The sequence below is a fragment of the Typopeltis vanoorti genome, chromosome 20, assembly GCF_054136105.1.
Source record: "Typopeltis vanoorti isolate ZY-2024b chromosome 20, IOZ_Tvanoo_1.0, whole genome shotgun sequence".
Taxonomy (NCBI): Eukaryota; Metazoa; Arthropoda; class Arachnida; order Uropygi; family Thelyphonidae; genus Typopeltis; species Typopeltis vanoorti.
The window spans coordinates 98,502,170-98,528,376 of record NC_143568.1 but is presented as its reverse complement, the minus strand read 5'-3'; the positions used below and the strand labels follow the sequence as shown (position 1 = coordinate 98,528,376).

The following is a 26,207-nucleotide window of genomic DNA, read 5'->3' as shown; positions in this document are numbered from 1 at the left end:
CAAGTCAAAACCACATAGACACTCTCTCCAACTGGTGGGAGAGATTAAGGAAATTAAGCAAGTAGAAAAGCTCATGTGTTGTGGCAGTACATGTCAATTTATTTGGCAGTATTAATTCACAACACAGAATAACCAGGAAATAATTAATATTCATTTAACTTATTTACTGATATTTTGCTAGAGGATGAGGAATGGAAAATCAGTGGGCCCCGACAGGATTCCATTGGAAGCATGGAAGGCACTGGGGGAAGAGGAAATTGACCTGCTGTGGGACCTGTTCGTGAAAGTTTGCCAACAGGAAAATATACCCGAGGAATGGAGGGAGAGTACTCTTGTCCCTATCTACAAGGGTAAAGGGGATGCACAAGACTGTAAAAATTACAGAGGAATAAAGTTGATGTCCCACACAATGAAAATCCTAGAAAAGGTTCTTGATGGAAGATTGAGGAAGGAGGTGGAGATCGCAAAGGAACAATTTGGCTTCATGCCTGGTAGATCAACAACAGATGCTATCTTTGGGTTACGGCAGATGATGGAAAAGTTTCGAGAGAAACAATGGGAGCTACATATGGCATTTGTTGATCTGGAGAAAGCATATGATAGAGTGCCAAGGCAAGAAATCTGGAGGTGTCTGAGGGAGAAGAAGGTTCCGGAGAAATATGTCAGGTTGGTGTGGGAGATGTACAGAAATGTGAAGACAAGTGTTCAGACCTGTCTGGAACAGACAGAAAGTTTTCAAGTAACAGTTGGCTTGCATCAAGGGTCAGCATTAAGTCTGTTTCTGTTTAACATTGTGATGGAGGTGGTGACGGAGGAGGTGAGAGAAGATGCACCTTGGATAATGTTGTATGCAGATGACATCTTTCTGTGTGCAGATTCAAGAAAAGAAGTGGGAACTAAACTGGAAAGATGGAGAAAAGTACTGGAAGAGACAGGTATGAGACTGAGCAGAAGTAGGACAAAGTATATGTGTTGCACAGTGGGCAGCAGCCAGGAGACAGATCTGGAGCTGGAAGGAAATGTCATCAGGAAGGTGAGGGACTTTAGATATTTAGGTTCAGCAGTGGAAGAAGATGGAGGAGCTGAGAAGGAAGTGGGATGCAGGATACAAGCGGGTTGGAGGAACTAGAGGGAGATGGCTGGAGTGTTATGCAATAAGAGGGTGTTGATCAATCTGAAAGGCAAAATCTATGGGACAGTAGTGAGGCCAGCTATGATAGTATGCTATAGAAACTGTGGCCCTGAGGAAAAATAACATTAGCAGGATGGAAGTAGCAGAGATGAGAATGCTTAGGTGGATGTGCAGTGTGACTAGAAAGGATCGTCTGAGAAATGACTATGTGAGGGGAACAGTGAAAGTTACGAACTTAGGAGCGAAGATACAGGAGGCAAGGTTGAGAGTTTGGTCACGTGATGAGAGGAAGGACAAATATGTGGGAAGAAGGGTCATGCAGATGGGTGTGCAAGGAAGGAGGAAGCATGGGTGGCCAAAGAAGAGATGGAGGGAGCTGGTAGAAGAGGACTTGAGGATGAAGAACTTGGATGTGGTGAAAACCCAAGACAGGAGGATGTGGGAGAGACTCATCATCAACAGTGACCCCACTTAAGTGGGAGAGGCTGCAGAAGAAGAAGAATGATATTTTGCTAGTATTATATCCAGCATCTTCAGAGCACAAAAATTATTTGTCAACACGAACGGCAACAATTTGGTTAACAGTGGGATCAGTTTAAAAGAACTACTATATAATAATAACAGTATTGTAATAACTAAAGCAGACAAAGGTAATGCAACTGTGATTATGAATCGTGAATCTAACAAAATATGAAAACAAAATGCTTTTGCAAGATCAGTCTGCATACTAAATCATAGGTCGTGATCCTACTAACTCACAAAAGAATGAAGTTTTCAGATTGTTGAAGAAAGTCACTTTCTGGCCAAAAGAAACAGTTAACAAACTCAAATTCAAGCCTTTTCATGTAAAAATACCCAGCATATATATGTAGCACCAAAAATTCACAAACAAGATATACACTGTTACACCTGATATCTTAGGAATATAGTATTCTCAGTTATCATGGTGTAACATGAAGAATAAATATCATAAATTAAAACATCTGCATAAAAAAATGAATTATTTAATGGAAAATTTCTTGCATCCAGTAATATGTATAAAACGTAAGGGTTGTTGTTAAAGTAGCTGATAAAGGAAGGAATGTATTAATATTGTAATATGACTTAAAATAAGGAATTCTAACTAAATAAGTAGTTAACAAAGGAAAGTATAGATTAATATTGTAATACGATTAAAAATGAGAAAGTTAAGTAAATAAGTAGAAAGGGGTGAGTCATAAAATACGTTATGTGAGAGATTAAGTTATTAAGTAGAATTCATAGAAAAAGTTTGAAAGGGGATTAAGTCAGGCTAGCACAAGAAAAGCAAAGCTATCGCTTAGGGCCGATCCCCGGATTGAAATATTGAGAACAGACTTGCTGATCAAATGACGTTTGGCGGGCAAACGCCACCCTAATTGGTCAATGATTAAGAAACAAGTAGAAGGAGGAGAAAGGAAGTAAGAAAACGTGCCGTTAGGGGAGCAGCTATAAAAGGGTTGGTAACCCCCTGGAGAGGAACTTTTTTTTGGATAGTCGCTTTTGGCCTTGGAGTTTGGTTTTGGTTCCGGTGGAGTTCACGGGGTTTTCCTGAGTGGCGACAGGAGTGATATCTCCTCGTCACAACACGGAAACGAATGGGAGCAGGATTTCAATTCCCGTTTTCCCGAGTAGGAAGCAAAGGAAAAATTGCCATAGAGTCCTAGAAAAGGAGGGATCTTCTTTGTTTCGACGCTAGTGATAACTACGCAAAGCAGAAAGCTGTAAAGAGATCGATGTCCTCATTGCTGATAGTAGAGCAAATATATGTGTGCTAAAGTATTCCAGAGTTACGAGAAGTTATACCAGAGGTTCGTTTGGAAAAGAATAAAGGCCCATACGAAGAGCTTAAGAAAGGTACTGTAAATCATAACTTATGTTAGCTAGAAATTTGTCTGTGAAAAGTATCGTGATTCCAATAGAGAACTGTTGAAGTTATACTAGTACTTTAGTATATGATAGAATGTGATATGTGTAGATTGACTAGTGTTAAAGATTTGTGAATGATTAAGAGTCCTAAGGTATTTTTGCATGTCTATTATATTGCACAAGATATTTAAATGACATAATTGTGTGTTAGTGCAAATAACGGTATAACGGAATAGTGTGAATTAAGTAATTACATGTCCTAAGAATTGAATGCCTAATGTAATGTATAAAATAATTGAAATGTCACACGTATGTGTTAGCAGTGAATGATTTGTTAATCTACTTCAGTATGAATAATCAGATAGTGTGAATTGATCTAATTTGTTCACATCAGGTGAATTTATGAATTAATGTGTATGGCGGCATAATCACAAATAGCCATATTGCTTGTAATGATTTAGTGTTAGTCTATAAGGATTTTAGTTTAGTATTTGAATTGTACCATGTTTAGAAACTTAATAAACCTTTTGTTCAATGATAAAAGAGTTGTCTGATGTTGCTAATCCAATGCACCGCTTAAAATCATCGTACCTAATCACGCGGGAAATTTAATGTTGAGGAAAGAGATTAAGAGTCACGACTGCAATAATATTTAAATACTAAGAGATATATTCGAGATTGACTTTCTCCCTATTCATGACAACATAAATGGTGCAGTTGATAACCACTTGAAAATATTGTACTTAGTCACGCGGAAAATTTAAGTTGAGAATCGAGTTAAGTGTCACGACTGCAATAATTACACTTTCAGATATATTTGAGTTCTTTCTCCTTGTTTATGTATGTAATATCCTAAACTAAATATCCCAAAAGGCACAGTATAAATACAAATATTAGGGGTACTACGGGGAGCAATAACTTAGATATTGGTATAAGTTTTGGTAAAATCTCGGGCATAGAAGTTAGAAGAATATAGATAAAAGGAATTTGTAAGATTAGAGTAGAAATCGTAAATTGGGACACAACAACACCCCTATGCCCAATTGTGGATAGTATAAACAGTCCTACATACGAACTTGCTAAACATTTGGCCAAATGACTAATTCTCCCCCCCCCCCCACACACACACACATACAGATAATTCTTCCTAATGGGAAGAATTTGTTTTATAAGGACTTTATCATTGTTACACTTTTTAATCATCTGATAATTTGTCTTCCATTGCCTGTGTAGAAATATGTGTGCTGTTATTTATCTTCCATTTTCCATTAACATGTAGCCCACTCTCCTGCCTTGGTCTTAACTTGAATTTTCATGAACCTGATTTATGCCACGATAGGATGATTATATCCTGTTTCTATTGTCTGGTTTGTGTGTGTGTGTGTGTGTGTGTGCATGTGCACACAAGTACTCTTGCTTGTTTTTGGAGGAGGAAGTATCTGCCACCTCCATGTCAGAGAATGACTTACCTTTAGTTAGAGAGTCCTAGTAAGGACCTGAGTGTATTGCCACTGTTGGAGTCCTTAAGTGTTATTTGCTTCTCTTGCCAGAATAACTGACTAATGTGGTGATGTTATTTCTTTTACTCTGAACATATCACAAAGATCTCTTGGAATAATAACAAGGAAAAAGAAATAAATACTAAAAAGCATATGAATAGATAAATACAAAGAATATCTGTTGATGTGTGTGTGTGTTTGTTTTCAATGTCATCAGTGCAATAACATGTTTTGGTATCTGCTGCCATTTTGCATCACTTTTTATCCAGAAGTGAACAGTCAGTCTGATAGAGGCAGCAGAATTTTCTTTCTGAAAACTGACAAACCAGACATGTGTGTTCTTTAGCTTTTCTGATTTCTCTGATAAATTAGACAAGCATGAAGATGCATTGGACAGATATGTCTCTTAGTTACCTTTCTGAAATACTCTAACAAACGCAACCATTTACATGTTATTCCTTTCATGTTATTCTAACAAACACAACCATTTTTCTGTTATTCTTTTTTCTACTTTTTCATAAGGAAAGCTGCTTATTTTTTCTCTCTCTCTTACAGAGAATGTATAAAAAAGTTTGGAGAAGAGACAGGTATAGATATTTGGGAGGAAATAAATTCATGCTTTGATGTTATGCCAATTGCTGCTGTTGTGGATAACAAGGTAAGCAATATTGAAAATGAATATTATACTTTATATTTATAAAGAGTCATTAACAATAAAACTCTTTGGCTGAAAATATTTGAATTCAAATACCACCTAGGATGGTTTTACATCCCACAAGAGGCAAACCACCCTGAAGCACACACATAATTTAGGACATATCAGCTGTCCTATCACAGTACTAATTTGGTTTCCCTGAAGGCAGGTTCATTGGCTGGGACCTATCTTTGAACATAACATGTAAGGTATGCAATATTATCATCATGAAATCTTCTGAGTTGTCACAGTATGACAATCCAGGATCACCTGCCTGTTTCATGCTTCATTCATTGTATACTTATTGTTATTTCTGTCTTCTCCTTGAGTCTGTACATATTCTATTTTCCCTTTTCTAAAGGTTTCTCAAATCTATAATTGAAGAGATAGTAGCTATTTATGGGTGCTTAACATTCAAAAGTAATTGGTGTTTGTATGCTTTTGTGAATTCCAAGCAAACTGTATTGATTTAATTTATGTTTTTGTGAATATTTCCTTAGTGTAGAATGCTTAATATAAATGGTGATTGTAGATCTTTCAGGGTGACATGACTTCAGTTAGTTCATAATAAATGTATGAGAATATAAATGGTTGATAAAAGAATAACTCACTGATCTAAATGCAAAGCGACAGAGAGAATGGTGAAATTTTTGGTGAGGGGCAATGTGAGGTAAAGAAAAAAACATCGATGGTACATTCAAGGAGACAGAAGAGGAAGTATGGTTTGGAAATTTGTGAAAGCATGTTTTGCAACATTACGACTGATAACAAAAGAATGTATTTCATAAACTATCAAAGATAGAATTACATTTTCATTTGCATAGCATAGTCTTGAGAGTAACATCTCTTCTGAATGCAAGGAATCTTTATAAGAACTTTTTTAGTTGAAGGTTAATTAACTAGTCCCTTATGGGGGGGTAGCAGGGTTTTCCCCTGTTGATAAATCTGGTTTTTATCCCACAAACTAGCCAGAAAATAAATAGCAGTTATACTAGCCTCATAGCCTAGTTGCTTTGGCCATAATTCTAACCAGTCTTAAAGTCAATCATATCCACAGAAAGTTGCTGAAGTTTAGTGGTCTTCATTAGATCTCTCCATGTCCTGTTGTCCTGGCAAATGTAAGACTGTACTCATTCTTGCTGGATATTTTGTAGCATGTCCAGTATTAACAGCATTACAAGGGATGGTTATTTGGTAATACAGCCCAACCATGTCCATTATGTTTGGTGTACAGAGTTATTTTTTGTACATCTCCAAAAAAAGAAATTATAGAAGTAAGTCTAGTGACCTTGGAGACCATGCAAAGAACCTGGTTCTACCTGTAGTATATCTGTTTAGAAAATTTTGCAGCCTGCTCTCCTAGTTCCCATAGTCTGTGAAATTTAATTTCACAGACTATTGATCACAGAATCCAAAGTCAGGACACACAGCGTGTATTCAGTTTGGGACTATCATGCTGATTTTCCATTACAAGGAAAAACTAGGAATATTTTTGCTTCTCAAATTCAACAGATGTGTAATTATATCTAATAGAAACATGAAAAAAGTCTCATCAGATATGATAACATGGCCAAGAAATCCCTCATTGTTCTCATCATAATCTGTCCATGATAACATTCCATTGTGAACCTACAATGGAATATCATGGACAGATTATGATGGAACATATTCCAGAAGGCTTACTTGTAACTTCTGATTCTTTTTATGCCCTACACTGGTCTTTTATGTGTAACATTGTGTATATGCATGGGATATGCGGTTTGTGACTGGCTCGACAAATGGATTCGACATATTGAAAATTACCAATATCAGTTTACATTAATGTATTAGTTCCATCAGTGATAATCATTTCCATGAAGATTACAAAGAACAGGCAAGGGTGACTCAGTAAGGTAGCAAAGGTGCAGTATGAGCAGCAGTTAGCTAATGAAGCAAAAAAAAAACCTAGGGAGCTCTTTCAATATGTAGCCAACAGAAAAAAAAAAGAGTGATTATGGAAGGATGACGTTGGGTGAAGAAAATGGTAAAAGGATAACTGCTGCAGAGGATGTAGTTAAGAAATTAAATGAGCAGTTCATGAAGGTATTTCATCCTTGTGAATGTGACATCATGTGGATTTTGAGAGTAATGGAAAGGAAGGAGGAGAGACTGATTATGAGTGAACAAGAGATATATATGGGGAATTAAGAAAACTTGATGTTAATAAGGCTGTAGGACTTGATGATGTATCACATGTTTTGAGGGAATGTGCCAGGGAGTTGACATTTGTCTTGGCATACTTATTTAATATGAGTCTTACACTGGGTTAAGTTTCAAAGGAGTGGAAGGAACTCAAGATTGCATGACTTCAAGCTTCAAATTATAGGCAAATCTGTGTCAGGTGTTGTGGTTTAAGTATTGGAGAGTTAGTGAGAACCTTCCAGAATTGGGTTGACAAGAATGGTATTCTTTTGGATGGACAGCATGGATTTGCTAAAAGAAGGTCATATTTTACTAATCTGCTTACTTATTCCAATAATCTGAGTGCATTGGACAAGGGGAATAGATACACAGTAGTATACTTAGATTTTACAAAGGTTTTGATAGGTTGTGACATAAGTTGATAGTTAAACTAGAACAGATGGACTGTGCACTGGATTGGAGATTGGCTCTCTGATAGGTATCAGCAAGTTGTGTATGGAGGAGCAATATTCCATAAGAATAAAGTCACTAGTGGTGTTCCTCAAGGGTCTGTTTTAGGACCATTGCTTTTTAATGTGTATGTTAATGATATTGGGAAAGGTTGGAATGGGAATATTCAGTTGTGCACAGATGATGCAAAGTTGGGAAGAACTGTGAGAAATAGAGAAGGTGTGGCTTTTCAAGAGGACTTGAATAGACTGGTTGAATGGGCATGTGAGTGGGGTTGCCAGTTTAATAGTGCAAAATGTGTAAGGTTTTAAAATTTGGAAAACAAAGATACAGTGGTATCCCACTAATCTAATAAAAACCGTGCTCATTTGGATTAGTGAATTTTCCCCCAAGATCGTTTAAGACAAAAATAATTAGATTCTAATGGTACATCAATTAAATTCTGTAAATAAATGAAGTAACTGATAGAAAAAAAACTGCTGTACTGTAATGTAAAAGTTTAAAAAAAATATACAGTACACAAGTTTATTTTAGTAAAAAATTTAGTTTGTATGTACCTGTATTGTTGAAGATTCTTATTTAATAAAATTGCATAAGTCAGTACATAACTTAATTTGCATAAAAAATATCACTTTCTTGTACACAACACACAAAAAAAAAGTTTCACAAAATAACACTCACACAAAAGTTTTTTTTGTGTTATTTTAACACAAAAAATGCTCGAATGCTTCTTATCGGAGCTGCATTAGCAATAAATTTTTGGGGAATGGCGTGTAATTATACTTAGCCCATTCTATACACGTATTAAAACTGTCAACTACCTCTTCATGTTTTACTTTTTTTTTTTTTCTTAGAGTTCTTTATCATCATCATCTTCTAAATTCATTCTGTAGCATCATATTTATAATTTCACCATCTGGTTTGATTTCAAATTCACTTTCGGTTCTACCTGTAATCCATTCCATAGCATCTGTTTGTGAAATTTCAACATCTGGATTTATATTTTTAACCGAATTATGCACAATTTCCTCTTTTTGTGTATCATCAGTTATACTGTACTGTAATAATAATAAAATAAATAATAATAGCTAAAATAATAATTATTAAATAAAAATAATAGTACACAAAATAATAATGCGTAATAAATAAAACTTCTTTCAAACCGCAGTTCGGATTACTGGAGGGTTCTGACTAAAGATTAGCGAGATAACACTGTATTTAGAGGAAGTACAGGAAATAAGAGATGTGAGTGCGATGTGAATTCAGATCTAAAATTTAGAGGATACATTTCTAAAATTGTGAAGACAACACAAATTCTGGCAATGATGTGGGGGACACTGACTTGTAAATAGATTCTGGTTCCATTGTATAAGACCACATATGAACTACTGTGTGCACATTTGGTCATCTGGTTTTTCAAAAGGATGAAGAGATGCTGGAGGCAGTCCTGAGGTGATTGACTAAAGGACTGTGGTCTCTGGAATGTTGAATATGAAGAAAGATTGAGAAGGTGCAATTAACAGAGTTTAAAAGCACTTGAAACCCAGGGAACTGAGAAACCATATATTGAAACACTAAAGCATATTTACAATAATGCAACTTCTGTAATTAAATTATATAAAAACAGTGAAAAGGTCCCAATACAAAAAAGGGCATCCGGCAAGGCAACACCATACCTCCCAAATTATTTACAGCTGCACTAGAGGAAGTCTTTAGAAGCCTTGATTGGGAAACATAAGGAATAAACATAAATGGAGAAAGGCTGCATCATCTGAAATTTGCAGATGATATTGCCCTAATAGCAGATAACCTTGAAGATCTGGAATAAAGACTAAATCAGCTAAATGAAGCCTCCAGAGTAATTGGATTAAAAATAGAGAAAAAACAAAAATAATGATGAATAAATACATAAACCATAGAACTGTCAAAGTTGAAAACCACGAAATAGAACAAGTTAGTTCATATGTATATTTGGGCCAATTGTTATCCTTTGAGGACTGCCCAAAGAAAAGCGATTGAACGAAGAATTCACCTTGGATGGATGGCTTATGGAAAAATGAGAGACATATTCAGAAGTAACATCCCTATGAATCTAAAAAGGAAAGCTTTTGATCAGTGCATACTTCCTGTCCTAACATACAGAGGAGAAACATGGACTTTAACAGAAGCTCTAAACAAAAAGCTGAGAACAACACAACATTGCATGGAGAGAAGTATGCTAAAAATAACATTAAGAGATAGGAAAGCAAATACCTGGATAAGATCTCAAACAGGTGTCATGGATATTGTAAAATACATTAAACAGCCTAAGTGGAGATGGGCTGGCAATATTCCCAGATGCAGTGATGGGAGATGGACTAGAAAAGCAATAGAGTGGAGACCAATGGATGGAGCAAGACAAAGAGGAAGACTGAGGAGATGGTGGAGGGATGAACTGGAACAAATTGCAGGCGTGAGATGGATGGGAGAGGCAGAAAGCCAAGTGATCTGGAAAATCATGGGGGAGAACCAAAAGGTAGAACTGGATAGGAGGAGGAATGATGTTGATGGACATGTGGGTTAGTAAGAGATTCTTATCAAATTAACCCTGAAAGTTTTTCATAGAATTTTGGGAGAGCAGGGAGGGAGACAAGAGGTCAACCCTCGATGCTGTATAAGACGGGTGTGAGCAAAGGAGTGAATGAATGGGTACAAGAATGGGGTCGACAGCTTAATATTGCAAAATGTTAGGTTTTAAAATATGGAAAACAACGATGGGATGTAGAGTGAGAAGCAGAGTTTTTGCATGGTGAGTGATTGGAATGCATTGCCTGAAAGTGTGGTGTCTGCAGAGAGCGGTGTGTATAATGGAAGGGGAGACTTCCCATGACAAGTCTTTGACTTTGTGGAGATCTGGGGATAATAAAAAAAAAATAATCCACATTCATTGTCTGGTTTCTGCTTTCTTTCTTCCTCAACACAGAACTAGTTTTGGATATTAGTTCTGTGGATTCTGTCTGTATTCCAACTTGAATGTCCTTTGCAGAGTAACTGGACACTTGAATTCATTAATCTTTGGATTAATTCAACATTCCACTGTAACGATACCATTTTGACTTAGCACTGTGCATGTGTAACACAGTAAGTGAGATCATCTGTTTTGCAAAACACAAACTTTTTTTGAGTATCCAAGAAACCTATTGGTTTTCTAATAGGTGTAATAATTAGGAAAGTCCAAGAAAAAAAAACTGCCTATCATAAATAGCTTCATAGCAATGGCTGATTCCAAAAATAATCTCTAGATTATTTTTGGAAGTCAGCCATGAAACATTGAATTCTTTAAAGCATTCTCCTAAAACCTGATTGCATTAATGTATGGTTGCATTAATTGCCAAAAATTTGGAGACTGTTATCTTAAGATCAGTCCTATATAACTCCAATGCTTTTTTTTTTAGAACATTTAGAAGGCACTAAATTAGAACTTTAGATCTTTTGTCTGTTAAAATTTGAATGTTTCACTTACTCATTTTCATGTGTTAACTGTAACATGTAATTTGCTCTGAAGATGCTGGTTTGAAATTCAGCATCATATTTTTATAATTTAGTTGGCTTAGTGTTATAATTCCATCTTGAATTGGAACATTGCATCACATTTGTGCCTTCCATAGCCTTTGCCAGAAAGTCATCATCAGAATATTGAACAATACGGATACCAAAATAGGTTTCTGCTTTTGATGGTATCCTGCCAGTTTTGCTCATGAGATGTTCCTGACCTAATGCTTATTCTTAATCATCTCTACACTATATTATGCTCAGCCAGCAATCACTTTACAGCGAACAAGCCCGTAGCCAGCCAATTCAAAAAAAAAAGTGATACGTGTCTTTTTCCCTTCTGCTTACCTTTGATAATCTCAGCTTACCATTTAAGATCATCTTACTCCTAGCCTTTCTGCATCACTTCTGTAGCATCCCTGACTTCAACACAACTTAGCATCTTTTTTTTGGTCAAAATGTTAATTTTCTTCTCCTCAGCTAGTCGCTTCTACAAATCGACTCATCTCCTATAATTCTTCACTCAGTTAGAATACTCCTTTCACATTTTTTGCTCTGTACCTAAGACTACTGTAAAAATTCATGTTGATGAGGGCATTTCAGCTAATAGACCCCCCCCCCTCCCAACTCTCCAAAACTGTCTCACAGTCAGTTTCTGCATTGTATCTCTCTCTCCTATAAATATTTTCATGAACACTGTTCAACAGAACTGGCATCTATCAATGTCCATTGTTCTGCTAACCCTACAGTAAAACAAGCAGTAACTTCCCAAGATCCTTTTACAGTTGAATTGCTGACGCATCAAACTTGCTGTTTTTATTCCATTTACTTTGGTTCTCTGGAACAGCCTTTCCTATGAAGTATTCCTCCAAGATTACAAATTTCAGCTTCTGAGAATTGCTTTCATCTTCACCCCTGCCCACATGTGACACTGATTTGCTCTAAGCTTTGCAGCCTCTCACATATAGATAGCATATAAAAAATTCTTCCAAACATGCTCTAAACACAAAGTTTAAACTGACATACTATTCTATTTAACTAAAGAGGTTTATATTCAAGAATTAGATTCTCTTTCAGGAATGCACTTATTATCCTCAGTTTGTTTTAAATTATGTGAGAGGAATGTACATGTCTCATCTTTCTCTTAACATGTTAGGCTTTGTCCAGACTAACTCTACTAGGGGCCATTAATCCTACTGTTATAAAATAAATGTCTGTATTTGTCCATTATATTTATTCTTTGGCCAGTATGTTGATCTTTCATAACATACAGCCTGAGTTTTCAGGAGTGGAAATCCTATCATCACCTCTGTACTTTTTTTTTTTTATGTGAATTCCATGCACAAAAGATTGTAAACTTTGTCATACATTAACCCTCCAACCAGCCAGAACATATATCCAATACATATATACATCCAACAAAATCTAGATACAGTTCAATACACCTGTTGAAAGAACATGGATAAGAAGTGCAGTTTGGCTATTCTGTCCTTTAGGAGGTGCAATAATCCTTCACGCTGTAGAGAATACTTAACAGATTATCTCGTGAAGCTGAGTCTCAGTTCTCTATAACAAGGAACACATTTCCTTGTTTTATGCTGGGCAGCTGGACTCTTAGTTATATTAGAGAGACTAAAAATATAGAAATTCTTTTTATTGTACAGTTTATAATTCCAGGACAAAATATAAATCCTTGCAAACTTTCTTCACTTAAATATTGCATTATTACCTTGTAGAACCAATGTTTAATGTTTTTGTGCTATCGCTTACTCGACAGAACATTTTTTTTTGTTTTCTAAAAAATAAATTCACGATAATTATTTGAAATGTTATTTAAAATTAAAAAAAACCCGGCTGCCAACGTTCTTGATTATGTTATCTTTGTTTCAAAATCATATTTTGAAGAATAATTCACAGATTTCAAATATGCCTATTATAAGATTTTATTTTTGTAAATAAGAATACAGTTTGCCGAAACTTTGTCTATTAAATTTTCATAGCAGTGTGTGCCACAGATTAGAAATTTTCAAAGTAGCACGAATATTTCTTTTTTTATTACAAAACAGCAAAGTTTGATGATAAATATTTACAGCACAATAAAGTTCGACAGATTGAACAATATTATTTCTTTTCTCCTGTGGGAGAAAAATGGTAAAATGTCACTCATATAATTATAGCAAATTTTCTATTGGCAAAAATAGTAAGAAAATAATCATTTGCACTTGCATTTCAAAACACAAAGAAAAAGCATTGTAAATTCACACAATGAAAAAGAAAATACTACATAATTTTCTTCTGTTATTATCTGGTTTTTTCTTGTAGCAGAAAGAAGAAATTACTGCACATATTTCTTTTGTCAATACAAGAGTGCAAAAATCTGTAAATTGATTACATTATAGCTGATAGAGAATTCATGCTAGAAAAAATATTTATGTAAGAGTTTTAACATCAGCAGATATAACAATATTTTCTTCTAGTTTAGATATGTGACATTATTGAAGTAGTTAAATTTTTGCTACTATTTTACACTAAACTACATGAGCATGTTCCCGAAGTGATTTACGTTTGTAACAATTGCCTGCAGAGTGAATAGGTCTAAACCCCCCACCCTCAACCCCAAAAATAAATGATTATGTAACAGATATCCACCTTTTCTCTTAAAAAAATTCAAATCCTTTTTTCAAGATAATTGTATCAAATAATTTAGAATTTTTCAATAATAAAAGTGAAAGTGATCACTATAAATAAAGAAATAATTTTTGGCATAAATACTGCATCAGCCTGTAAAAGAAATGTCAGTTTTTCTCTGTTAGGATGTCTGAACAACTGAAAACGAAACAAGGCATTCTTGCTTGAGGCAATTTAGTGCGACTTCTGGGAAACTTTTTCTCTCTTGTGTTTCTCAAAAGCAGTAAGCATAATCTAAGACTTTTAGCTCTTCCTCCAGCTAAGAGGATTATTGTCCAGCATTTCTAAGATGTATTTCAGAAATAGCAACCAGCAGCAGTAGAAGTAGCAATGTTTAGAATTTCGTTTTTTAAAAAAAAGAAACAAACAAAAATAACACAACCGAACTTTCTTTTGTGTGGTATGCATAAACAATTTTACATATTGAAAATATAGCATAGTATTTCTAAATCTTAGAATAATTTCAGCAGACTGCAGAACAGCTGATTTCAGATGCAAAGAAAGAGTACAGAATTAGAAGCTTTGAATATATAACAATATTATTGCTTTATTTCTTTTGTCAAAAACGGTAAACTGAAATAAGAGATTTTGAATACTGTCTGAAAACTTTCAAACCAGTAGAAATGTAAAGTAGTTATGTAACTGAGTTCTAGGGGGAGGGGTGGGTGGGTGTGTTGGGGGGGGGGGGGGGATTGCAGTAAAAAATCTTAAAACTGAGCATAAATTTTGAATCATTCCATACAGGATATTCTTCCTGTTATATTTTCAACATATATACAGTGGTTAAGCACTGGATATTATAGTAATATGCATCCTACAAAAAAAAAAAAAAACGTGTTGCAGTTTTAAGCAACAGATTTGAAGGAAATTTACTATTACTAAAATGTATTCATTGCAAAAGCGGATCTGTGGTCATTTCAGGATTGATTATTTATTTTGGCAGATGTTGAAACTCATTTTTATTTTTGGAAAGAGACACAATAAATAAATTGTGCAGCAAAAAAAAAAAAAACGATCAATATCCTAATACAGTAAAGGAAATTCCAAGTAACACAGTACATGCAATGACACAAAAGTCGCTCCACCACAGTTAATCCGCTAATGGCTCTAAAATCACCATTAAGGAATTAACGGCAGCAGAGGGTAAATACTTGATAAAAGGTAGAACACCGATGAAGTTTTGATCCATGAAAAATGCTGGGAGTGGTCTGGCTATTTCATCCACCTCGGCCAGTAGGATGGTTAATACCATGTCATTGGATTATTTTTTGAATTAGCTTATCCATGAGTAGGCTAAGGATAATCCCAAAACTCTGATCTGTAGATGAACATGGAACTTTTTATGCCACTTCAGGCCTCTATTGAGCAGGATAGTTTTCTTACACTGGACAGTGAAATTCATCTACCACTTGTGTTTGGTTGCAAAGCCATTATAAATGTTCTTGTCCTAAGTGGGATTCAGGCGAGAGCTCTTACCGTGGTCTTGATTTAACATTGAAGTATCTTCTTGCTTATCCTTCAGTTTTATGTCCTTTTGTAACTAAGCTGAACTATAAGCTATGCATCATAGAATCCAACACTTGTTGCAGCAGACCTACACTATCATACCTTTCATTGAACAATTGACCAACAAAGCAATCACAAAATACCCTGGCAATCCCATTCCACTCATTCATGACTCAAAGTGAAAAATCTAGTCCTTTCACTTTTGCTTACCATATTCTTATTCATTTCCAGAAATGACTCCCTTGTTCTGCCCCTCTGGAAGCATTAAAGTATTCCCTCTGCATCAATCCTATAGATCCCTTTTAGTAACTTAAATGTTTTTCTATCATATCCCCTCTTTTCCACCAACTTTTAAACCCAGAAATCTTCAATCTGTTGACATAAGAAGCATTCCACAGACCACTCATCAGAATGGTCACTGCCTCTGAATCCTCTCCACTACTTCCTCATCTCCAAGAAATCCTTGTGACTAGACCTGAGCACAGTGATCCAGATGTGACCATATCAAAGCCTTATTGAGAAGAATGATAACTTATCTCTGCTTGTTAGTGTGTTCTTCAATAACCAAGAGGGATTCAATGGTCCCTTTTGCAGTATGCCCTCTGAAGCTCAACTTCTTATCCACCAGCATCCTCAAATCTCTAATTTCATCATCATCATCAAATTCCTGCCATGTACCCTCAAGGGGTGTACAGGATATGACAGTACTACATGAAAAAACTACATCATTACTAACTTCCTATCTACAATTTTCCTCCAAATCAGTCTGTTACTTGTCAAGACTCCAACATTATCAGATCTTATATTTCTATCATCTAAGGCACTTTGTACCATATCAATCCACCTATATCTTGGTCTTCCTCTGGGTCGTTTTCCTGCCAACCTGGCAGAGAACACTTGTTTTGCTAATCTTTCCTCTCCCATTCTATTTAAGTGACCATACCATCTGAGATTAGCTCTGCTAACGCATTCATGGATGCTGACAATGTCAAGTTCTTTCCTAATATCCTCATTTTTAATATGATATTGCCATTGATGCCATCTGTTCACGCCTCTAATCTTTCTCAGGACTCTCATATCTGCGGTCTCTAGTCTTTTGTCAAGTGTTTTACTTCTGACCCAGCTCTCAGATCCATAAGTTAAAATTGGTTTGAACACTGTCTTGTATACAGCTAATTTAGTGTTCCGACTAATTTCTTTCTTATTCCATATGAATTTATTCAATTGACTTCCCACGATACCAGCTTTGCTGATTCTGTTATCTATTTCTATATTTAGTTTACCATCTTCAGTAAAAATTGTGCCTAAGTAGCTGAAATGTTTTACTTGTTCCACAGGTTCTCCATTCACAACACAGTTGACATTTTCAATGATTCTGCCTATTTTCATTGTCTTTGTCTTTTTATTGCTGACCTTCATACCATATCTATTACAACAGCTATTCAATTTAGTCAGGGAATCTTGCAGACTTGTAGCGGATTTATTTAGAAGTATAACATCATCCGCATAAAGCAAAGAGCTGACATTAACATCTCCAATTTTGATATCAGGTTTAATACCACATTCCTTCATAATGTGATCCATATAGATAATGAATAACAGAGGGGATAATGTACATCCTTGTCTCACACCAGATTTAACATTAAACCATCTTCCTGTACTTCCTTCAATTCTAACTGCTGACTTACAACTCAAATAAAGACTAAGTATTGCTTGATATAATGCCCCATTGACACCATATAACTGCAGCGTATTGAATAGCTTCTCTCTTGGCACCTTGTCATATGCCTTTTCCAAATCGACAAAACTTAAATACAGATCTTTGTTATATTCCCATGCTTTCTCAACTATTTGTCGTAAAGTGAAGATCTGATCCTGACAGCCTCTATTTGGCCTGAATCCAGCTTGTTCTTCACCAAGCTTTTCTTCCACAATTCTTCTCAACCGTTTCTCAAGTATACTTGCATAGATCTTGCCAGGAACACTCAGTAGGGAAATACCTCAGTAATTCTCGCATTCAGTTTTATTTCCCTTTTTATATATGGGTACTATGAGAGCTCTACTCCAATCATCGGGAATTCGTCCCTCTGTCCAGGCTTTCTGAACTATGCAGTGCAGCCACTGTAAGACTCTTATACCACCATACTTCAGCATTTCTGGTCGAATATCATCTACTCCTGCTGCCTTTCCACATTTCAAGCCTTTGATGGCTTTTTCGACTTCAAGTATGGATATGTATTCCTGACTGCATGCCTGGTCAGTGTTTTTTATCACTGTGCTGTTATCACTGCTTGTTTCATTTAGCAGTTTTTCAAAGTAATTACTCCATATTTCAAGGATATCTTTTTCTCCTGTTTTCATTTCACCTTTATCATCTCTAATTCCTTTTACAGCACTCTTTCCTCCATTCCTAAGCTTCTTCAACAACCTCCAGAATATTTTGCCACCTTCTTGATATTTATTTTCTATATTCTTGCCAAAGTCCTCCCATGACTTTTGTTTAGCTAGTTTTACACACTGTTTAGCTTTCTTACATTTATCTCTGTATTCTGTAAGAGTAAAAGCTGACTTTTACTCTTACAGGAAGCTGCCAGGAACTTTTGATATGCTTTCTTCTTTTCCTTCACTGTCTCTTTAACTTCCTGTGTCCACCAGGGAGTTCTGATTTTTTTATACTTGCACACAACCTCACCACATGCCTCTCTGGCAGAATCGATCAATGTTTCCTTCAGAGTTTGCCACTGAATCTCCAAGGTTTGATTCCTGTTCTCAAACTCTTTCATTTTCTTTTCAATAATATTTCTGTATTTTAGTCTACAGTTCACATCTGAGAGCTGCTCAACTTTTATTCGCTTTAAAACTTTCTTACATGTTATTCTTTTCAATATGAAATTCAATTTTATCCTGCTCAAGACTAAATAGTGATCACTTCCAATTTCAAATCCTCTGTACACTCTGGTGTCCTGCACCAAGGAGAAAACATCACTATCAACAATAACATAGTCAATGAGACTTTTCTTATTCCTAGCCTCTTCTCTCCATGTGAATTTGTGCCCATTTTTATGTTGGAACATGGTGTTAGTAATAACCAGTCCATGTCCTGAGCAGAAATCCAACAGATATTTGCCATTATTATTAGCTTTGCTCTTTTCTCCAAATTTTCCCAAAATATTTTTGTATGTCTCACAATCATTTCCTACTCTGCTATTTAGATCCCCAACAAGGACCAACTTTTCCTTTTTCATTGTGTCAGTTGCTTTTTCTAAAGCCTCAAAAAATTTCTCCACTTCTACCTTAGTAGAACCTTCTGTGGGACCATAGGCACAAATAAGTCTCATTGTCCAGTTCCCCATTCTAATATTTGCACACGCTCTAATTTCATTGAGTATAATTTCATCAGTGTGGTGCACAATTTTACACTTTTCTCATATTAAATTGCCACTGTTATCTTTTGCCCTGCAAGCTCTTTACATTGCCTTGATTAACTATTACACTAGCTAATTTTGTATCATCGGCAAACAGCTGAATATTTTCCTTCAAATCATTTCCTGTATTATCACTTGTTTACAAATTAAGCAGTAGTGGTCGAAGCACAGTCTTGCAGCACTACTAGTCATCTATTTCCTCCACACATTAATAAGAGATACTAAATATTAGTGTATAGAGATGTAGAATCTGTATACACTAATATTTAGTATCTCTTATTAATTGCCATTTTTTTTACATTTTGTATGACAGGATACCATATGGAACTGTTATAGTGTAGTCATTCTATTTTATTCAACTCAACAATTGCTCTCTTATAAAAAGTGAGTAAATGACTAAGGATTGACCTAGCATTCACAAATCCATACTGTCCCTCATATGATATCATTCTTATCCATTCATTCAGATTATAGATGATAAAGGGGATATGAAACTTGAGGATATAGATATTCTTGATGCATGAAGTAAAGTACTTTGAAAGATTGCTAAATGGAACAAGCAGTGACACAGTGGTAGAAAACACTCAACAGGAATGCCATCTGGAATATATATCTATACCTGAAGTATTTTCCTCTTCACAAAGCTATGACAAACCTGAAATGATGGAAAAGGTGATATTTGACCAGAAATGTTAAAATATGGAGGCAAAACGTTTTGCAGTGGCTCCACTTCATAATGCAGACAGCCTAGTCAGAGGGTTGAATTCCAGATAATTGGAGTAGAGCCCACATAGTACCCATCTATTAAAAAAAAACAAGAATAAAGCTGAATATGAGAATTACAGAGGAATTTCTCTACTGGGGGTTCCTGGTAAGATTTATGCAAGTGTACTTGAGAAAAATGGCTAAGAAAAATTGTGGAGGAGAAGCTTGGAGAAGAACAAGCTGGATTCAGGCCAAACAGATTGTCAGGATCAGATTTTCTCTTAAAGACAAATAGTTGAAGTCATGGGAATGTAACACGGACCTCCATTTATGTTTTTTATATTTGAGAAAGGCATATAACAAGGTGCCAAGAGAAAGCTGTTCAAAATGCTCCAGTTATATGGTGTAAATGGGACATTATATCAAGCAATACATAGTCTCTGTTTGAGTTGTAAATCAGTAGTTAGAACTGAAGGAGGTTCAGGAAGATGTTTGATGTTAATTCATGTGTGCAACAATAGCATATATTATCTTCATTATTATTTATCATCTATATGGATTAAACTACGAAGGAAAGCAGTATTAAACCTGATATCAAAATTGGAGATGTTAATCTCAGCTGTTTACTTTATGCAGATGATGTTATACTTCTGAATATATCCAGGACAAGTCTGCAGGATTCCCTGACCAAATTGAATAACTGCTGTAATAAATTTGGTATGAAAATCAGCATTAAAAAGACAGACAATGAAAATAGGCAGACATGTTGAAAATATCAACTGCATCTAGAATGGGAGAACCTCTAATGCTTGGAAAGACTTGTGTTGGCAGTACAAGTTGATTTATTTTCATTGATTACATCACAGAATAATAAGAAAATAATTAATATTTATTAACTTAGTTGATATTTTGCTGGTATTATATCCAGCATCTTCAGAGTGCAAGAACAGTTTGTCACAGTACACATCACAATAGATATCAACTATGCACCATATTTAAAGTACATGTGAAACTGGCAACACTCATCCATTCACCTAAGGACAAACTGTCTTCTTTATCACATCCAGGAGTTTATGAAGTGTCCTGTTTCTTGTGATCTGGCTTACTATGGAGAGATGAGAAGAATTGTTGGCATCCACCTTGGTAAACATAAAAAAAAATACATCCAGCAATATGGCAAGTAAGATCTAGTAGACCATGTCTTGATTATCCCTTTGCACAGGATCAAATGGAAGAAAACAAAAGTGCTACGCAGAAGTCATAAGTCGGAGAAATTTGTTTTTGGAATCAACACAGCTTTAAAATGTACTTCAAACTTCAACAAATATGGCTGCATAAGTTTACCAAAAATCTGGGAGAAGTCATTTTAAGATCTAATTAATACTTGTTTTCTCTCTTTTTCCAATAAATGGTGCCTAATTAGTTAGGACTTTAGTGTGTTGTCCGTTACAATTTTTTAAACAAATTATATGAAACACTAGTCTCTCACTGTTATGCCAAATTGTTGTTTCGTGTACTGTGACAACCTGTTCTTGTATTCAGAAGATGCTGGATATAATATCAGCTAATAAGTTGATAAATATTAATTATTTTGTTATTCTGTGTTGTAATTAATACTGTGACAAATTAATGGGAGAACTTTTTTTTTTATGTTGAACCCATATGGAAGAGGTTGGTTGATCAACCTATAGTACATTTGTATCATGTATGGGTAGTGGGTTGGGAAAAAAGGAACTTGCTTACATCTGATTTAAATGACTATATATTTGCATTCCTTGGGAAACACAATGGGAGGGGGCTGAGAGACTGTTCCACAATATAGCAGTTGCAGGGATGAAGTAGGAGGAAGAGAAACTTGTTCTGTTTGTTTCTAAGTGCACTGTGAAGGGATGTTGAGCAGCAGCTGCACATGTTCCAACGAGCTTAGTACTGAGTGGGAGAATTATTAATGTTATTTCAGATGAGCATTTCTCATGGAAATATTTGTAGAATATACATATTGCTGAAACCAAAAGCTGTGCAAAAGTGAAGGGGGGGGGGAGTTGGGAAGAGATGAGCCATTAATAAGACTAACTGTTCTCCTCCATATTGAGTCAAGCAATTTGAGGAAGCGTTTAGGGCCCCACCCCATATGTGAGAACAGTATTCATGGGCGAATTTGTATAATGTTAACAGCTGTTCAGGGATGAAGTAATGTCTTGAGTGAAAGAGAAATCCTAGTTTTTTGAAACTGAGGATGCAACGGTTGTGATGTGTTCCAGGAGAGGTTTGATGTCAGGGTAATTCTAAGAAGAGAAATCTCAAACTGTCTGGAAATTTGGGTATCGTCAAAAAGAATATTGGGAAAAAACAGTTCTTTTTTTATAAGAAATAGGACAGAACTGAGTTTTATTAGCATTGAAATTGATGAGGTTATCTGAACCCAATTGGAGGATGGCTTGGAGATCGGAATTGAGGGTAGTGGTGGTTGATGTTCTGTAGGTTGAGGTGTGAGTTGTGTAGGGTAAGGTTTATCAAATGAAAGGGAGGAGTGCTGTCATCTGCAGAACTGTGTATTGGGTTAGAGGTCAAGTAGGGCATTGATATATATATATATATAGCAGGAAGATGGTTGATGAGAGGACAGAACCTTGTGGAATCCCCAGCATTAGTTGAATAGTGAGAGGATAAGGTGCCATCCACCATCGCACACAGTGTGCATCCAGATAGAAAGCTGGCAATCCAACTACAGAAGTCCTGGGACAGACCAAATGATGGTAGTTTGCTCAGTAAGCCTTTGTGCCAGACCCAGTCAAAAGCTTTGGAGATATCAAGTGCAACCACTTGAGATTTGCCAAACTTCTCCATGGCATTTGTCCAGAGATGAGTGACATATGTGAGCAGATTGTTTTTGATCAGAAGCAACGGAATCCATATTGGTGGTCATTTATTAGGTGGGTGCTTTCAAGGTAGTGTGGGAGTTAGGAATTGATGATTTTTTTCCATTACTTCAGAATGGAAAAAACTTATAGAACAAGTAAAATATTTCAGCTGTTTAGGCACAATTTTTAGCAAAGATAGCAAATTGAAATTTGAAAATAGACAGCAGAATTAGCAAAGCTGGTATGGTAAGAAGTCAGCTGAATAAATTTATATGGAATTAGAGAGAGATTAGTCAAAACACTTAGCTAGCTGGATACAAGACAGTGTTCAAACCAATTTTAACTTATGGATCTGAGAGCTGGGTTAGAAATAACACTCTTGATCAAAGACTGGCTACTACAGATATGAGAGTTCTCAAAATCTTTTGGGACTGAACAGATGGCATCAATGGCACTATCCTATTAAAAATGAGAATATTAGGAAAGAACTTGACATTGTTTAGCATTCAAGAATGTATCAGTAGAGCTAATCTCAGGTGGTATACCACTAAAAACAATGGGAGAGGAAAGATTAGCTAAACCAAGTGTTCATTGCCAAGCTGGTGGAAAAATCTTTTTACTGTATCAATCCATCTACTGTTTGATCTTCCCAGAGGAAAATCAAACAGTAGATGGATTGATACAGTAAAAAGTGTCTTAGAAGACATAAGTATACGATCTGATAATATTGGAAGGTTGACAGATAACAGGCTAATCTGGAGGATAATTGTTGATAAAAGTTAGTACTACATGAAAAGTTACATCATTACTATCATAAGATCCTGTACACCATCTGAGGGTATATGTCAGTAATTTGATAATGATTCATCATTGCATTTCCTGTAGATAGTTACTGTCATAGATATGTTAATTATTGTCTTATTGAATAATTTTTCAAACTAATTGCACGTATCTTTTGTAGTACACTCTTTTCTGCATTTCTAAGCATTTTTAGTTGGCTTCAATTATCAAAAATTTCTTCATGAGTTATATATGTAACTACTGTTACACATAGCTTTCTAACTTCCCCGTTCCCTTAAGGCACATCTAACTTACCAGCTGGGGGGGGGGGGTTTCCCTTTGGCCCCTCAAAGAAAAAGGAAAAAAAAACCACTAGAAAATTTTCCAAAAATCTTTTCATTAAAATTCTTTTTTTTTTTTTTTTTTTTTTTTTTTTTTTTTTTTTTTTTTATGTCGTGTCGTGTCTTCTATTTCTATAGTACTTATGAATTAGCGATCATTGTAGATGCTCAGTCATGGGTCATATGCGATGCATAGTGTGTGTTCAAATCGCCTACTCAACTTGGTCCTCCCCAAGATTAAATTCTGAGTGCACTACTGGCTGATACATACTTCTATTTTTGCCAGTGGAAATGTAGAGAATGAAATGAAATCTCAAGTGTAGAGAATGAAATGAGAGAAGACTTAATGGTGACCAAGCGAGAGGTACATGAAGAGTTAAATAAGCTAGATGTCAATAAGACAATAGACTTGATCACATATCACCATGTGTCTTGAGGGAATGTTCCAAGCGTTAGCATCATCCTTGGCCTATCTGTTTAACGAGAGTCTTCAACAGCACAAGTCCCAAAGGAGTGAAAGGAAGACAAAATTGTTCCACTTCACAAAGGTGGTGATAAGGCTAAAGCAACAAATTATAGCCTGATCTGTATATCTGAAGTTGTAGTTAAGGTACTGGAGAGGTTGGTGATGATAGGATACAAAAATGGGTTGATAACAGTGGTATTCTTTGTGCTTGTCAGCATGGGTTTGTTAAAGGTATGTCATGTTTTATAAACTTATTATAACAAGATGATTGAATGTATTGGACAAGGGAGATGCATATACAGTGGTATACTTAAATTTTGCAAAGGCTTTTGATAGATTGTCACACCACAAGTTAGTGACTAAACTGAAGCAGATAGGATTGGATGATAGACTTGTGAGTTGGATAGGTGAATGGAGGAGGATTACTATCTTGAAATAGGAAAGTCATTAGTGTGTACTGCAGAGGTCAGTTTTGGGACCATTATTATTTAATTTGTATATTAATGTTATTGGGATAGGTTTAACTGGTGATATACAGTTGTTTGTAGATGTTGTAAAACTGGGGAGAATGATGAAGAATCAAGCAGCTGTTGTGACTTTACAGGAGATGAGTAGGCAACAGTATGGAACTGTCAATTCAGTGTTGCAAAGTGTAAAGTTCTGAAATTTGGTAGGCAACAACAATGCAAAGTATATACTCGGCAGAGAAATTTTAAAGTAAGAGACCTTGGAGTAGTAGTGAGCAAGGATCTGAAGTTCAGAGATCACATTCCACACAAGGTCAAGTTGTGAAGACATCACAACTTGACCTATGTGTTGGTGGGGGGGGGGGGGGGCATGAAATAATGAAAACAACTTTAAAATGCTTAAATATAAAGAGCCAATAGGCTTCATTTCAGCGATATAAACATTATTTAAATTAAGGGGATATTAAATCCCACATTGTTTTAAAACCGAATAAGAAACTCAAAGATTGGAATCAGAGAGTTTCATGCCGAATATAGTATAATAAACTATAAAAGTATCGGCGACTACTAGCGTGAGCTAATGCAAGTAGTCCAAGTACGTAGTACAAACTTGAGCAACTCACAGCAAAGGTGGCAAGTTCTGATCGCTATTCTTGGTATTTTCCATAATGTAAAACATATTTCCTAGGAAATTAATGCTGTTATTACATTCTGGTAGGAAGAGTATTATGGAGGGATGTGGACATAAGAAACAGATGGAAAATATACTTTGAGGGACTTCTGAATGAGGAAAATGCAAGGACTCACAGAGGAAATGGGCAGCCTTCTGAGGGGATGGTGCAGAACATCAGTAGAATGGAAGTGACGGAGGCCATGAAGAGGAGGAGGAATGGAAAAGCGGTGGGCCCCGACAGAATTCCAGTGGAGGCATGGAAGGCACTGGGGGAAGAGGGAATTGACCTGCTGTGGGACCTGTTCATGAAAGTTTGCCAACAGGAAAATATACCCTAGGAATGGAGGGAGAGTACTCTTGTTCCCATCTACAAGGGTAAAGGGGATGCACAAGACTGTAAAAATTACAGAGGAATAAAGTTGATGTCCCACACAATGAAGATCCTAGAAAGGATTCTTGATGGTAGATTGAGGGAGGAGGTGGAGATTGCAAAGGAACAATTTGGCTTCATGACTGGTAGATCAACAACAGATGCTATCTTTGGGTTACGACAGATGATGGAAAAATATCGAGAGAAACAAAGGGAGCTACATCTGGTATTTATTGATCTGGAGAAAGCATACGATAGAGTGCCAAGGCAAGAAGTCTGGAGGTGTCTGAGGGAGAAGAAGGTGCCGGAGAAATATGTCAGGTTGGTGCAGGAAATGTACAGAAATGTGAAGACAAGTGTTCGGACCTGTTTGGGACAGACAGAAAGTTTTGAAGTAACAGTTGGCTTGCATCAAGGGTCAGCATTAAATCCGTTTCTGTTTAACATTGTGATGGAGGTGGTAACAGAGGAGGTGAGAGAAGATGCACCTTGGACAATGCTGTATGCAGATGACATCTTGCTGTGTGTAGATTCAAGAGAAGAAGCGGAAA

The 26,207-nt window shown here is 35.9% G+C and overlaps 1 protein-coding gene across 6 annotated transcripts in view; it reads left to right on the top strand.

Moving 5' to 3' along the window:
* The window catches only part of LOC150095701 (uncharacterized), a 336,276-nt gene that overhangs the window by 279,817 nt on the left and 30,252 nt on the right, over positions 1-26,207 (top strand). For all 6 annotated transcript variants that reach the window (XM_090409978.1, XM_090409975.1, XM_090409976.1 and 3 more), the window contains one exon: positions 5,074-5,176. In XM_090409978.1, the coding sequence (XP_090266104.1) occupies positions 5,074-5,176 (103 nt within the window). The remainder of the gene's footprint in view (positions 1-5,073; positions 5,177-26,207) is intronic.